At 39.5% G+C, this 13735-nt stretch overlaps 1 protein-coding gene and 1 non-coding gene across 2 annotated transcripts in view; both read right to left on the reverse strand.

Annotated features, from left to right (window-relative positions):
* Window positions 1–13735, reverse strand: part of LOC102157778 (collagen alpha-1(I) chain-like) — a 59567-nt gene that overhangs the window by 4432 nt on the left and 41400 nt on the right. The window contains exon 5 of the mRNA XM_021084513.1: window positions 1525–1711. Coding sequence (XP_020940172.1) covers window positions 1525–1711 — 187 coding nt within the window. The remainder of the gene's footprint in view (window positions 1–1524; window positions 1712–13735) is intronic.
* On the reverse strand, window positions 9881–9960 carry MIR30C-2 (microRNA 30c-2). The gene has a single exon (NR_038510.1). It is a non-coding gene; the product is annotated as a microRNA 30c-2 (primary transcript).

Here is a 13735-nt window from a genome sequence, read left to right on the forward strand (position 1 = left end):
TCCACCTTATAAATAACATTTACAACTTTGGATATTGTTTTAAATTCATTTTATACAGCCTAAATATTTTTATAGGTTGTCTAATATCATTTTAAAAAGATGAATCCAGTAGATACATTTCCAACTTAAATATTCAGAAGCATAAAATAATTAAGAAGGGCTAACAATGATTATATTAATGTAATCAATTAAGCTTGCTATTGAGAAAAAAATCTCCATCTTAAGATATCATGTGATTGGCATGCTGAATTACTTAAAAGTAGAATTATTTTAGAAGCTGACATTTTTGCTTGTCGTAAACTTAAATTTTGACTAATGATTATGCATATCCCCTCACAAAAATTTTCTTTTTTTTTTTTGCTATTTCTTGGGCCGCTACCGTGGCATATGGAGGTTCCCAGGCTAGGGGTCCAATCGGAGCTGTAGCCACCAGCCTACACCAGAGCCACAGCAATGCGGGATCCGAGCCGCATCTGCAACCTACACCACAGCTCACGGCAACGCCGGATCGTTAACCCACTGAGCAAGGGCAGGGACCGAACCTGCAACCTCATGGTTCCTAGTCGGATTCGTTAACCACTGCGCCACGACGGGAACTCCCGCAAAAAATTTTCAAGTTGAGTCGAATTCATTTTAACCACTATTACTAATAGCATCATTAAAAAATAAATAAATGTAATCTCCAAATCTTAATATTTCAGTTATCTACATGGTTAGAGGTTTAGGATCTGTACAGAAGACCTTTTTCAAAGTTCATAAAGCTAATAATTTAAGAACATTTCTCTCTTTCTCACAGGACTATTCTATCACTGCTAAGGTTTTAAAAATGTTCTAGCTGTTGGTAGCTATTCAGTTCTTGCACAAAGACACAAATCCTGGCTGCTGGCCTTTTGGCATCTGCTAATATTTTCATAGACCTCAATTGAACTTTCTGTCTGTTCATGGAACTTCAGAGGCTGACAAAAGAAACAGCTTCTATTTGTCTTTTTCACCCTTCACTTTTAATCCTTTCCATAAGCCACTTGAAAGGACTGTGTGAGGCAGTTCAAGAATAAAAAGGGAAAAGAAGAAAATCTATGTTTCCTTCACAATGTTTGTCTCCCCTTCCTTTTCATCCAGAGAATAGCAAATTAAGCAACCATGAAAACGGGGGATAGTGCGGTGCATATAACCAAGCTTAGCATTGGATGAGCCTCAAACTTATAACAGCCATTTAAGCCTCCCTTGTGTGCAAGAATTAATCAGCAAAAGCAGCCATAAAAACATACACACAAAAGGAAAAGTGATTTAGCAGTGGAGCAGAGCAAGAGGGGCCTGCCCAAGAGCAGTGAGCTCACAACTTAACAAAATGACAGCACCCCAAGTTTGCCACGACACGTAGGTCCTTCTGGGCCATCAGTTAGGACCCCCCCCCCGCCTTCTGAAGCCCTGGGAACATGGCTTTCATGTGCCTTCCTCAGCTTCACTGTCTCTCTCTTCACCAAGGGACAAGGCCTGGCCTGCCTGGTTGGTGACTGCTCTTACCTGCTTCTCCAAGTCAGCACATCCAGAGCACAGATCACCTCCAGGGAGGTGGAAGGCTGGTCCTGCCACCGTAGTTTGCATAGAAGGGCATCCTCTGCCTCCTCGGCTCTTCCCCAGATGGGTTGCCCTGCATCCTGGGACATGGAGTCATGGCTGCTGACAAAGCTGCAGTCACCAATCCAATCCACTGGTAAGAAGAGTGTTGGGTGGATATAGAAAAATGATAAAAGGCAAGTTTACAATTGCAGTTTGCCTCTGATGTACTTTCCCTTATGCTCCGAGGACAGCTCTACTGTCAGCCGGTGAGCCTCCTGGGTATATTCTTAGTCAACAAGTTTGCTGCAAATCCTCTCAGTCAATGAGGTGTTTCTTTCCTCCCTCCTTTTTCTTTCGTCTTTTTAGGGCCGCACTCACGGCATATGGAAGTTCCCAGGCTAGGGGTCAAATCAGAGCTGTAGCTGCTGGCCTACGCCACAGCAACACTGGATCTGAGCTGTGTCTGTCACCTACACCACAGCTCAGGGCAATGCCAGATCCTTAAACTACTGAACGAGACCAGGGATCGAACCTGCATCCTGATAGATACTAGTCAAGATTTGTTTCTGCTGAACCACGATAGGAACTCCCTCTTTTCTTTCCGTTTAAAAAAAAAAAAAAAAATCCATACTCTACTGAATGCCTTCTTCAATGTCATGTGTTTAATTTGCTGTGGCTGATCTTTCTGACTTCCATGTTCTGGCACAATTTTTAGCCCTTAATGTCAGACAATGTATGGGAGTAGAAATGTGGGATCAGTTGCAAATAAGGGAAGTTTACCACAATTCAAAGATCCAAGTTTTATATGACCTTTCAAGAAATGTTTGCAGGAACACAGAAGACAAGTAAGTGACAATTTGAGATTGGTGGAAGTTCTTTAAGGTCCTGAGGACTGTTATAAACCTCATGGTGGTCCCATCACCATGGGGGAAGAAACTGTGGTTTTGTAGGATTTGAACAATAGAGGAGTGCAAGTGTGTGATGCTACAGGTAGCCTGTATCCTTAGGATCCAGCCCTGGAATCAGCCATGCCTCCTAGAAGCCTCCTTTCAGTGGGAACCAATACCTGGGCGCTAGACTTTCTGCTCTGGTCTTTGCTTCTTGGCACTTTCAGTAAATAGAGCTAGGGAATCCAATCTATTTTTCTAATCTAATCTTAGATTTCCTAGCTCTCTTTACATATATATACCTGCATACCAATATACTCACATACTAGCTATTCTTCTGTTATTTTTATTTTTATATAAAACTTAAAATTTCATCAATGCAAAGGTGGTTTTCACTTTAATATCAATATATCACACTAATCTTGGATTAAGGGAACTGCTTTTGTAAACAAAGGATAGTAATAACCATTTTATTCCCAATTGCAGGAAATACTTAACCTATTTAATCTCTATATGAATTGAGCATAGGAGAAAATGATTTTAGTGTAATACTTCCTTGAAAAAGCTTATTTTATTGCCCTATTCCTAATATTTCCTCATTCTTTCTACTCTTCATCTCTTGCCAAGCCCTCATCCCACCAAGGGAGAAGGAAAACCCTGCCACCACTGTGTTCTGGCAGTTTCTGCTTCGTAGAAATGAAATTTGCAGTTGAAAACAGACTTTATTTTTGGGAGAGTCGTGGCATGTGAAAGTTCCCAGGCCAGGGACTGAACCCATGCAACAGCAGAAACAGGCTTTTAACTCATCAGTCTTTGGATCAGAACTCTCAATTGTATATCTATGGCCCTAAAATGAACTCAAAACAATTGCACTCCATTGCTTCTGCTTTAGGCTTGCGTCTATATTGAAGAACCCCTACCCAAGGCCAGAGATTAACCAACTCTGAGTCCATCATGGTAATTCATGCTAATTTTAATTACAATAAGCTAAACTAAAGTCAATTTCACCTGCTTCAAATATGTGATTTAAAAGATCATAACTGCTGATCCAGTGGTCCATGGAGGTCCATTAAATTTTAAAATTCTGGATCCTAAAAAACTAATGTTCATCATCACTTACATTTACTTTTGTTTCTGGCATAAATTAACATTAAAAAACTATACTCTCAATAGGATTTCCTAAAAGACAGCCTTTTAAACTTATTTTTATTTTTTAAATTAATTAATTAATTTAATGGCTGCTCCTGTGGCATATGGAAGTTCCCTGGCTAGGGGCAGAATTAGAGCTGCAGCTTTGCTCTATGTATGCCACAGCCACAGCAATGTCAGATCCCAGCCACATCTGCAACCTATGCCACAGTTTGCAGCAATGCCTGATCCTTAACCTACTAAGTGAGGCCAGGAATCAAACCAGCATCCTCACAGAGACAGCAAGGTCCTTAACCAGCTGGGCCACAACAGGAACTCCTAGACAGCCATTTTTTCCATTAATTCTGGAAAAAGTTTAGTAATCTCAAGGCCGACCACATATGATAGTTGATCAATAGAGTTTTACATTCTACTGACGTAGTCCAAAGCTTTAGAAAATACATCTCAAAAAATATATCATATCGCTTTACTCAATTTTATGTGGCTATGATAAGCCAACAGACCATCTCATGAAGGCTTAACTTTTCAGTCAGAGGAGATTACCCTTAATGTCAGAGAACTTTCATCTTAGAAACCGTCGTGATTATTATCGCTACTGAAACTTTTAAGCATTTTAACCATTTTTATATCTTCTCTTGTGAATTATCATTTGATATATTTTACCATTTTTCTATTTAAGTCTCTGCCTTAACTCTTTGTCTCATGTAGTATGACCATTTCTACTCTGTCATATTAAGTTTTGCAGATGTTTCCCCAAATTGCTATTTTTCATATTTTGTTTGGCATGTCTTGATGTGTAAAGTCTTCACTATCTTTATCTTGTGGATTTTTAAAAGTTGCTTTAATTCTTGGAAGGTTTTCTCTCATCTTCAGAGCATGCAAATGCTCATCTATTTGGCTTTTAAGAAAAATTTAACTCTCTAATCCAGCTACAGTTTATTATACCTTTTTCTTCTGTTAACCAATTGTTCTAGTACTGTTTATTAGATAGTTTATTCTTTTTCTATTGCTGTATAACGACCTTGTGATGAGGGTTTCACCAACACAGCAGACAGGACCATGGTGAACTCCATGCAGGCTCTCAGTGCTTCTCTGGCACTTCCATTTCATCGACCAAAGCCCGTCCCATGGGCATCCCTAACCTTCGAGGATGTGGAGAAGTGCTACTTCCTTATGCACAGAAGGAAAGATGATCTGGAATATCTGTAAACAATCCAGTGACTACCACATTTTCTTAACTCAATTTCAGTGTCCTCCCCTGGAAAAACTGGACAAAAATACCCAACTCAGAGAGGGTCTTGTGCATATAGCTTCAGGGTTAGGAGCAATTTCTGGCATCACACTGCCTGGATGGGATCCCAGCTCTAGGCTTCTTAGCATAACCTTGGCCAATCTTCTTCATCTCTCTCATTGGATTTCTCATCTAAAAAATAACCTTAGTGCCTATTTGTTTAATTGTAAAGATTAAATCAGTTAAAATAAGCAAAATATTTAGAACTGTGCCTAGTACATAGCGGGGATACCTGCTTTTGGTCCCTAACATGTCTTCTGGACCAGAGGGTCCTTAGTGATGATGGGTGGTTATCAGGATGATGATGATGATGATCAGTAGATAGGCTATGCTTGTTCTCTAGCACTGAGCTCATGAGTACTCGCGAAGAAAGAGCCAATGAAATCTCATCAGGTTCCATTTGGTGAACTGGAGTGGGTTATGTGGAATTCAAACAGGTTCATGGAAGCACAAGTTTAACAGTAAGTACAGCAGGAGCAGTCCTGAAGGGGGTGACAGCTGTGTGTTTGCCCAGTGGTCCAGTGCCCTGGCTGAGCTGGTGTGTTCTGGAGCTGCAGGGTGGTGGATAGCATGAGATGGGACAGGAGGGCCACCATCACTGTGGCGACTATCGTGGAGCCAACACTGCCTGTTCAGAGCTCAGGGGAAGAAAGGCTCGGCCCCTCTACTGCCCTTACATGATGGGGCTAGCAGGGACACGAAAGCAAATCATTTCTAAGGGCAAAGGTGGTTTCAAAGACATTATTTCAGGAATGCCTCCGCCAAGGTTTTGAAAGCTTTTTAGATCACATAGGAATTCACAGCTTTCCAGTGAGTCAACTACACCGTGGAATTCTGGATGTGGTCTGATTCTCCAGAGACGAGCATTACTGAACTGCAGAAATTACTGTTTTTACCCTACAAAACTTGGAGGTTAAATTTTTTTTCTCTGAGCCAAAAAGGAAGATCTTCAAGGCCACGCCTGGCTTTTGGGTGACAAAGCATTTGATGACACAACATCACAGAATGTTCAGCAGTCACTACAAGACATAGGGTATTCCTCTAGTCAGTCTGGAGGTAATTATAATGGTCATCCAGATAATCGTATGTACCTGTTTGAAACCTACAAGCCCCCCAGAGAGGACATTATATAGAGGTGTGTTAAACTGAAGAGTCTTCAGTGTATATAGTTCAAATTTTCCTAAAAGTAAACTGTCTGGAAGACTGTGTCAGTTTGTCTTGGGGAAGGACTACTGTAATGTTTGTCAAAATTACTTTGTGTGTGGGACTCTCCCAAGCCCTGTGAGAGTGGTATTCCCCAGCTACTGTGACAACCAAAAATGGAAGCACAGGTTTCCAAAACCCCTCGGTTCAGGGGGGCAGGGAGCAGGGGCTGCAGGTGAGAAGTGTTACAGGGAACTTGTTAGGCCTGTGACCTAATATGTGAAGGAGTCAAGGATTTCTAGTTTGGGCTTAACGGAAAGGCTCCTTCAAGATGGTGTTCAAAGTTGAAGCCTTTTCTTTTATTTAAAAAAAAAAAAGATTTGAAAGGCATTTTTTTTTTTTTTGGTCTTTTTGCCTTTTTCTAGGGCCGCACCTGTGACATATGGAGGTTCTCAGGCTAGGGGTCCAACCAGAGCTGTAGCCGCCGGTCTACACCACAGCCACAGCAACGCCAGATCCAATCCGTATCTGCAACCTACACCACAGCTGGCAGCAACACCAGATCCTTAACGCACTGAGTGAGGCCAGGGATCAAACCTGCATCCTCATATATACTGGTTGGGTTCATTACCACTGAGCCACGATGGGAACTCCTGCATATCCTCTTTTTGTTCAAGTCTTAGCTCATTTTTCTACTGGCTTGTCTGTCTTTTAAACTGGTAGGAATTCTTTATATAGTCTGGGTACTGTTGTTTGTTGTATTTGTTGCAGATATCTTTTACCTTATATGTTGTCTTTTTATTTTCTTGATGTCTTTTGATGAATAGAGGTTCTTGGTATTATTATTTTCCAAATGGTATTTTTTTTCCTTTTCTGGTTAGTGTTGTCTTATAAATTTTTAAGGATATTTTGCCCACTCCAAGGTCATAAAGATATTCTATGTTTTTGCCCTAAAATATTTATTGTTTTATCTTTCATATTTATATCTACAATCCATCTGGAATTGGCTTTTATGCCTGGTGTGTAGTAGAGGCCCAAAATTCATTATAAATTTTAGAATTAGATTATCAATTTACAAATACACACACATTCTCTCTCTCTCTCCTGCTCAGATTCTGTTTTGGGACGGCATTGCACCTTCTCAATCATCTTGGAGAGAATTGCCCCTTAATAATTCTGAGTCTTGCTCCGCATGGCCATGGTATATCTCTCCATCTTATTTAAGTCTTTAATTTCTCTCAACAATACTTAATTTGCAGTGTAGAGAGCTTACAGAACTTTCGTCAGATTTATCTTTGGGGTATTTGATAGTTTTGTTGCTATTTTAAATGGTGTTTTAATTTTATTTTAGTTTGTTCCTGATGAAAAGAAATATAACTGATTTTTGTATATTATTCACATAGCTTTTCAATGAGAGTTAACCTAAATACACCCAAGAACCACTGTCATGGATTGATTATTTGCTCTCTGCACTTTTAAAATGAAGAGGAAGGAAGGACTACATTTAAATCCAGAGAAATCTAACTTGAGTTTTGTAGAAATAGATTACCACTAGGCATAAACATATTTACATTATAAAGACTTACTAATTTAAACAAATAGGGACAAGGAGACCATGGATTCATAAACAAAGTATATATTAGACTTTTATTTCTGTTGAGTTTTTATGACAAATTAGGCTTGCAAAGAACTGTCAGTTAAAGCTTATGTTGTTTCAAATATAAATGGATGTTCACATTTAAAATAGTTTTAAAGTATTTATAGCATTTGCTTATCAAACAACAAACATATACTATACATAGAAATAGAGTGCAAAGATAAATCATTCTTATCAGTATATCGAGAACTATAAATTTGAAAAAGAGTAAGGTTCAAATTAATAAAATTTACTTATACTATATATAATGATAACTAGAATATATATATATATATACGCTTTATAAATATGCATGTAAACACATATAGATTTAGCCTTTTAATTATATAACTAATTAGCAATCTCTTCTCAGAAAATGTATATACTTAACCATGACCTCTCAAGCATGTTTACTAAAATACTTACCTATGTCACAAAATAGGCTAGGAACAATGAGAACAGACTTGGAAGAATAATGCAAAAGCTAAAATAGTATACAGATTTATACCTAGATGTTTTTCATAGACAGTGAAATAAATGTTCTGGAATACTTAAATTCATTTCATTTTGAAAGACCGAAAAAGGTAATAACATCATTGAATAAGATTAGATCTTTTAGATATACAGAATAAACAAGATATTTATATCCTGACACATTATCCATACTTATTTGTGGTTCATGTGAGTAAGGATTGTTTCTGTTCACTAATTTACCCTCACAGTGTCTGTAACTGGCACACAGTAAGTGCTCAGTAAATATTTCCCGGATGATGGAATGAGTATCTGCACATATTGCAATAACCTTTGGAACAGCCACATTCATGACTAAAAGTCAAAAATCAACCGACATCTGGACTATTTACGCAGACTAACTAAAAAGCTATTGAAAAGCACATGGGTCACTCTCCCCCTCCTTTGAGCTGTTTTTGCATTTACCCATATAATCTGCACCACCTGGCAGAAAGTAAAATTTCCAACATTCACAATAACTATTTCTTTGAAAAGACTGGAGAGCATTGTCTCCAAGAGGTCTTCCTGAAGCCCGGAGGCAAAGCCTGGGAAGCTTGATGACTTGCCCAGGCTGGAGCTGCTCAGGCAGCGCTTCAGCTGTGCCATCCACTGAGGCAAACAGTTTGTTCAAACACTTCCTTGAAATGACATACTAAAGTGATCGTATTCATATATCTTTTTTTTGGGGGGGGGTTACACTTAACATCAAACAATTGTTCCTATTGTCTTAGATCCTGCACTCAGCAAGAAGGTGAAATTAAAATTTCCTCTAATAGCTAAAGCAGTATCTTTTAGCTTAAGCAACTCGCATATTTTGATATACCAAGACGATACATGCAAGTAACTGTGTCTAGATTTGTTTACTAGCAAAGCAGGCATTAAGTTAATTATTTCACGCTTTTAAAGGGGTTTGCTATATTTGAGTATACCTTATTATTTAAAGATACCCCTTGAAAAGAAAACTTATCTAAAATTCTTTAGGAAAAAAAAGAGAAGAACACAAATTTTGGGTTAAGTCAAATCTAGATGAGCTGTTCAATAAACCATTGTTTTAAACTACTTACACAGAAGAAGAAATGAAAAAGTTATATGAGTTTTCTGGTTAAGGCTGAACCTAGTTCTGTGGATTTTTCTTAAAATTCTTTCTTTGCCTTCCACCTGCCTCTCCCATAATCCAATATTTTCATAAAATGTGTAACTATACTCTCGATTTTAAATAGCAGGGCCTATTCATACTGTTCATCATTACCACTATTTAAATCTGGGGCTCCAAACTACATCTGATCCTTGACAAAACAGCAAGTTGCAGGACACCAGAACTTTTGCTTCAATCAAAGCTAAATCAGTGTAGAAAATGCTGTTCAGGGTAATGGAGAAGTGTTTGGTTTAATGTGCAGGCATTTACTTAATGTTCTGTTGCTTTTACAGACCAGGCTCTGGCAACCCACAAAATATAGCCTCAGCCTCATAAGTTACCAGAACCTTTATCTCTTGGGTGTTTGGTAACCTTTTTTTCCTTTCCCCCAAATGATGTTAGGCAGGTCAGAGAGAAGTGATCTTACAAGTTATTTTATATTTGTTAGCACAACTCAGTCAATTCACTTCTTTCCTTTTAGAGTTGACTTCATAAAGAAATACTGGATAAGATCAATTATAGGACACATGTAAAAATACTCCCAGTCCATTTCTCTTTAGCTGATTTCCAAGGCAGAGAGAGTAAACAGCCTTCTCCCAGCTTTCTTACTTTCCACAGCTGAGAGTGTAGGATGTTTACAGTATCTGTCCCTCAGTGAGCTCTAGGGAGGGGCTGGGGGGGTTGGTGGGCGGCGGCACAAGCCTCAGGAAACCCAGCATCATTTCAAAAAGACCAGAAAGCATACTTGGGACTAAATTATGGCTCTCTTAGGATGGATGTTCTCTTCCTGCTCTGTACATTCTAGGATTCTCCTGGGGTCTACAGCTTTGGCCTTTGTACACTCATGGATTCTGTAAACATGAGATTTTCAATATTCTCTGATTTCCCAAAATGGTCTCAAAACACTCACTAACCCCTTTCATGAAGCACCTTTCCTTTCCGCCTGTAGGATCCAACTTCTCACTCTCTGAGCTGTACAATTTTGTTTCAACTCACTTCCTCATATAACCGAGGATAATGGCTGAACTGGGCTTGCAGACAGAAGACCATCTGTCAGTTTAATTACTGAAAGTTAGTTACTTTAATTATGGGTTATGAAGCCATAAATTCAATAAAAAGAAAAAAATAAATATGATAGTACACAAGTTATATGCATAAAATGGTGTATTACAAATTGCTAAAATAATGCTTAAATTTTTGTTTTTTTTTTTTTTTAAATCTGAGGAGTTCCTGTTGTGATGCAACAGAAACGAATCCGACTAGGAACCATGAGGTTGTGGGTTCGATCCCTGGCCTCACTCAGTGGGTTAAGGATCTGGTGTTGCTGTGGCTGTGGCGTAGGCCTGTAGCAACAGCTCAGATTAGACCCCTAGCCTGGGAACCTCCATATGCCATGGGTGCGGCCCTAAAAAGACCAAAGACAAAATAAATAAATAAATACATAAATAAATCTGATATTTGGAAGGATATAAAGCTGTGATTAGAAGCCTATATATGAGTGGAGTTAGTTGATACCTGAAGTTCTTTAGAAAGAATTATTCAAATGGTTCTTAGTCTTCATTCACTAGTTTGATCTATGGTACACAAAACACTTATATTACAAAGAAAGTTATCAATACTACACATCACAAAACAACCCTCCATGAGGGCATACCATACTGTAAATCAAAGTGGCATCAACTGTCAAACTGTTACTGAACACTGTTCATTTACTCATCCAGCAAACACGTGAGTGCCTACATAAACCACCAATGTTTTAAATTCCGAGTGATGAGAAATAAAGGGTATCAACCTCACTCTCAAGAAAGATACAGCCTAATCTTCAAGACAGACACGTAAACAATTGTCTTAAGTGTGACAAGGGCTGTGGTGGGTTGAAAAACACTTCCTTGTGACTGGTACCTAGGCTGAGTCTTGGAAATTGAATAAATTTAGCCAGAGAAAGTGCCAATAGGGGTTTGGAAGAGGTGGGCAGAGAAGGAGCTAGTGAAACAGTAAGTGTACCCAAAAGAACAGTCACGTCACTGGGACTGTCAAGAAGTGAGTTGACCGTCATTCAGCAGAGTTAGAGCCAAATGTGAATGCAGGTGAAGAGAAGCCAGACAAAAGGTGGGGTGGAGGAGGGCCGGAATGTGCCAGGCAAGATGTTCACTTCACGCATCACCTCCAAACTCTGGAGGCCAGTAAGAGGTGACAAAACAGGCAAGTAGCATGGCTGTGCCTGCACTTTGGGGTTTACCCTGGCTGTGTGGCTGCAGGTAAGGAAAATAGGATACGGGTTATGAAACCATGTAAAGGAGCCCATGGGAGCTTAACTTAGGGAAGCAGAAGTGAGGACACATGGCAACACATCTGAGAATTGAGAAAGATGAAAAGAGCAGAGCACAGCGAGGGCTGGGGTTAGGGTTAGGCTGAGCTCGGGGAGAAGTTGTGGGCGATTCCCCACATGGGGGCCTAGGCCTTTCCAGCAGGAATGGATGAATAGAAGGGAGGTAGTGCAGGAAAGGGCTGGGAAGAATTTCCACAATCACTTTCGTGGGTCTGGGCTGGATGTGGAAACCACATTGAAGGAGTCTTTAATTTTGTCATAACTGAAGGGATGGAGGTGTTTTGAAGGACTAACCCAGACAGGCCTGCTCTTTCTTCTGCTGGTTCTGCCCTTGGACTGACCCCCTAACTGGCAGGTGCCCACACCTTCTGCAACCCCAGTCCCATGTGCCCTCCTCTGAAACCTGGCTGCTCACCACCATCCCTAAGCCTGTGCCTGGCCCAGCCAGGGGAGGGAGGTCCACTCCCGTCTCTGACCGCCAGGGTACCTGTGTGTTCTTCCACCATAGCTCCTACACTCTATTGCAAGTATTTGCTGACTTGCCTATCTCTTGATTAAACACCATGTTCCACTTCACTTCATTACAAAAATTTCAAAACCACACAGCCAATGTGGCACAACAGGAGGGTCCCAGCAACTATTTGGTGAATGAATCAATGAGTGAATATATCATGCCATCTGCCACCTGGCAATTTGTTAACAGTTTGGAGATAGTGATTCAGGTTTTAAATACTTAAATAACAACTATTTACCAGTTCGTGAAATTTCATTTTGAAACTCTTCAATATTATCATCCCTCCATATCCATGAGGAATTGGTTCCAGGACCCCCTCCGATACCAACTTCCACAGTGATCAAATCCCTTATGCAAAATGGCCAAATATAGTCTACCCTCCATCTACGGGTTCCACATCTGTGGATTCAACCATCAGCACATCAAAATCCGTGCATGAGGATCCTGAACATACTGAGGGCTGATTTTAATTCTACTTTAGGCTGTTTTACCTTTCCAAGGAACTTATGGCTAAGAACAAACATTACCGCATCACAAGCAGTCTCTCCCTAAATGACAATGAAACCTTTCGGAAAGTTAACTTTTCAAGAAGAATGTTTATATTATTTTACTTTTTGTGATGGATTCCAAATGAAGGAAAATCGGGGTCCAAAATAAGTGCAGAGGAGAAATGCATGTAAACAGTTTATAAATGGACAAGAAAGAAAGGAAACGGCCCTAATGGTTGGGTCAGACTATTGAATAATCATTTGAGAGTTTAAAATGTTCTAACTGGAAAGAACCACACCCTGACTAAATACAGCAATTAAAATAATTTCATTTTTATAAAATGATGATTTTAACCATTCAAAGACAAGTCTGCGGCATTCCTGTTGTAACATGGAATCTACTTTTTTTCAAGTAGGGCTTCTGACATAATGTAGATTTTAGTTACATAAAGCCAGTCTCTGATAAAGTAGTAATTTGGTCACTCAAAGTGACCAAAAACACAATTTATACATTTACAAATATATATGAATATATTTATTTCAAGTGTAGATTGTACCTGGCCACATTTGGCACTTTTTGTATTAAAAATCTTTTAATCTATTATCTGTTTAAAAAATAAATTATGTGGTAGTACACATCTTTCAGATACACAATAGCTTCCTCCAAATCTTGTTTTTAAGTTAAAATGTAGCGGGCTATCTAGTAGCCATGAATGACTGACTGTAGAAGAACCACTCTTGCCACTTTGTAAGCTTAATGTATCTCTTGTGGGAAGGATTTTTCTTGCCCTATCATGGGTGTTCTACCTTTTAGTCAGGCTCCAGCCATTGCTGCATTGTAGAGATGCTCTAATTTTCCTGCTGAAGATTCCAGATTGTGTCTCGGTCTAGGGGCATGTCTCTGTAAGTTGCTTGTCACCTTCTGCCTTCTCTTGCCTGGATCACATATTTGCCATGTCACCTGCCATTTATTTGCTTTCATTTTGCCCCTAATATGAGATGAGCATTTAAAAGAGAACTGCCACCCCACCCCAGTTGAAAACCAAATCCATATGTTCCACAGTGTGACAAGCGTTCTCCACAAAGAATGAAC

The sequence above is a fragment of the Sus scrofa genome, chromosome 1 (genome assembly GCF_000003025.6).
Source record: "Sus scrofa isolate TJ Tabasco breed Duroc chromosome 1, Sscrofa11.1, whole genome shotgun sequence".
Taxonomy (NCBI): domain Eukaryota; kingdom Metazoa; phylum Chordata; class Mammalia; order Artiodactyla; family Suidae; genus Sus; species Sus scrofa.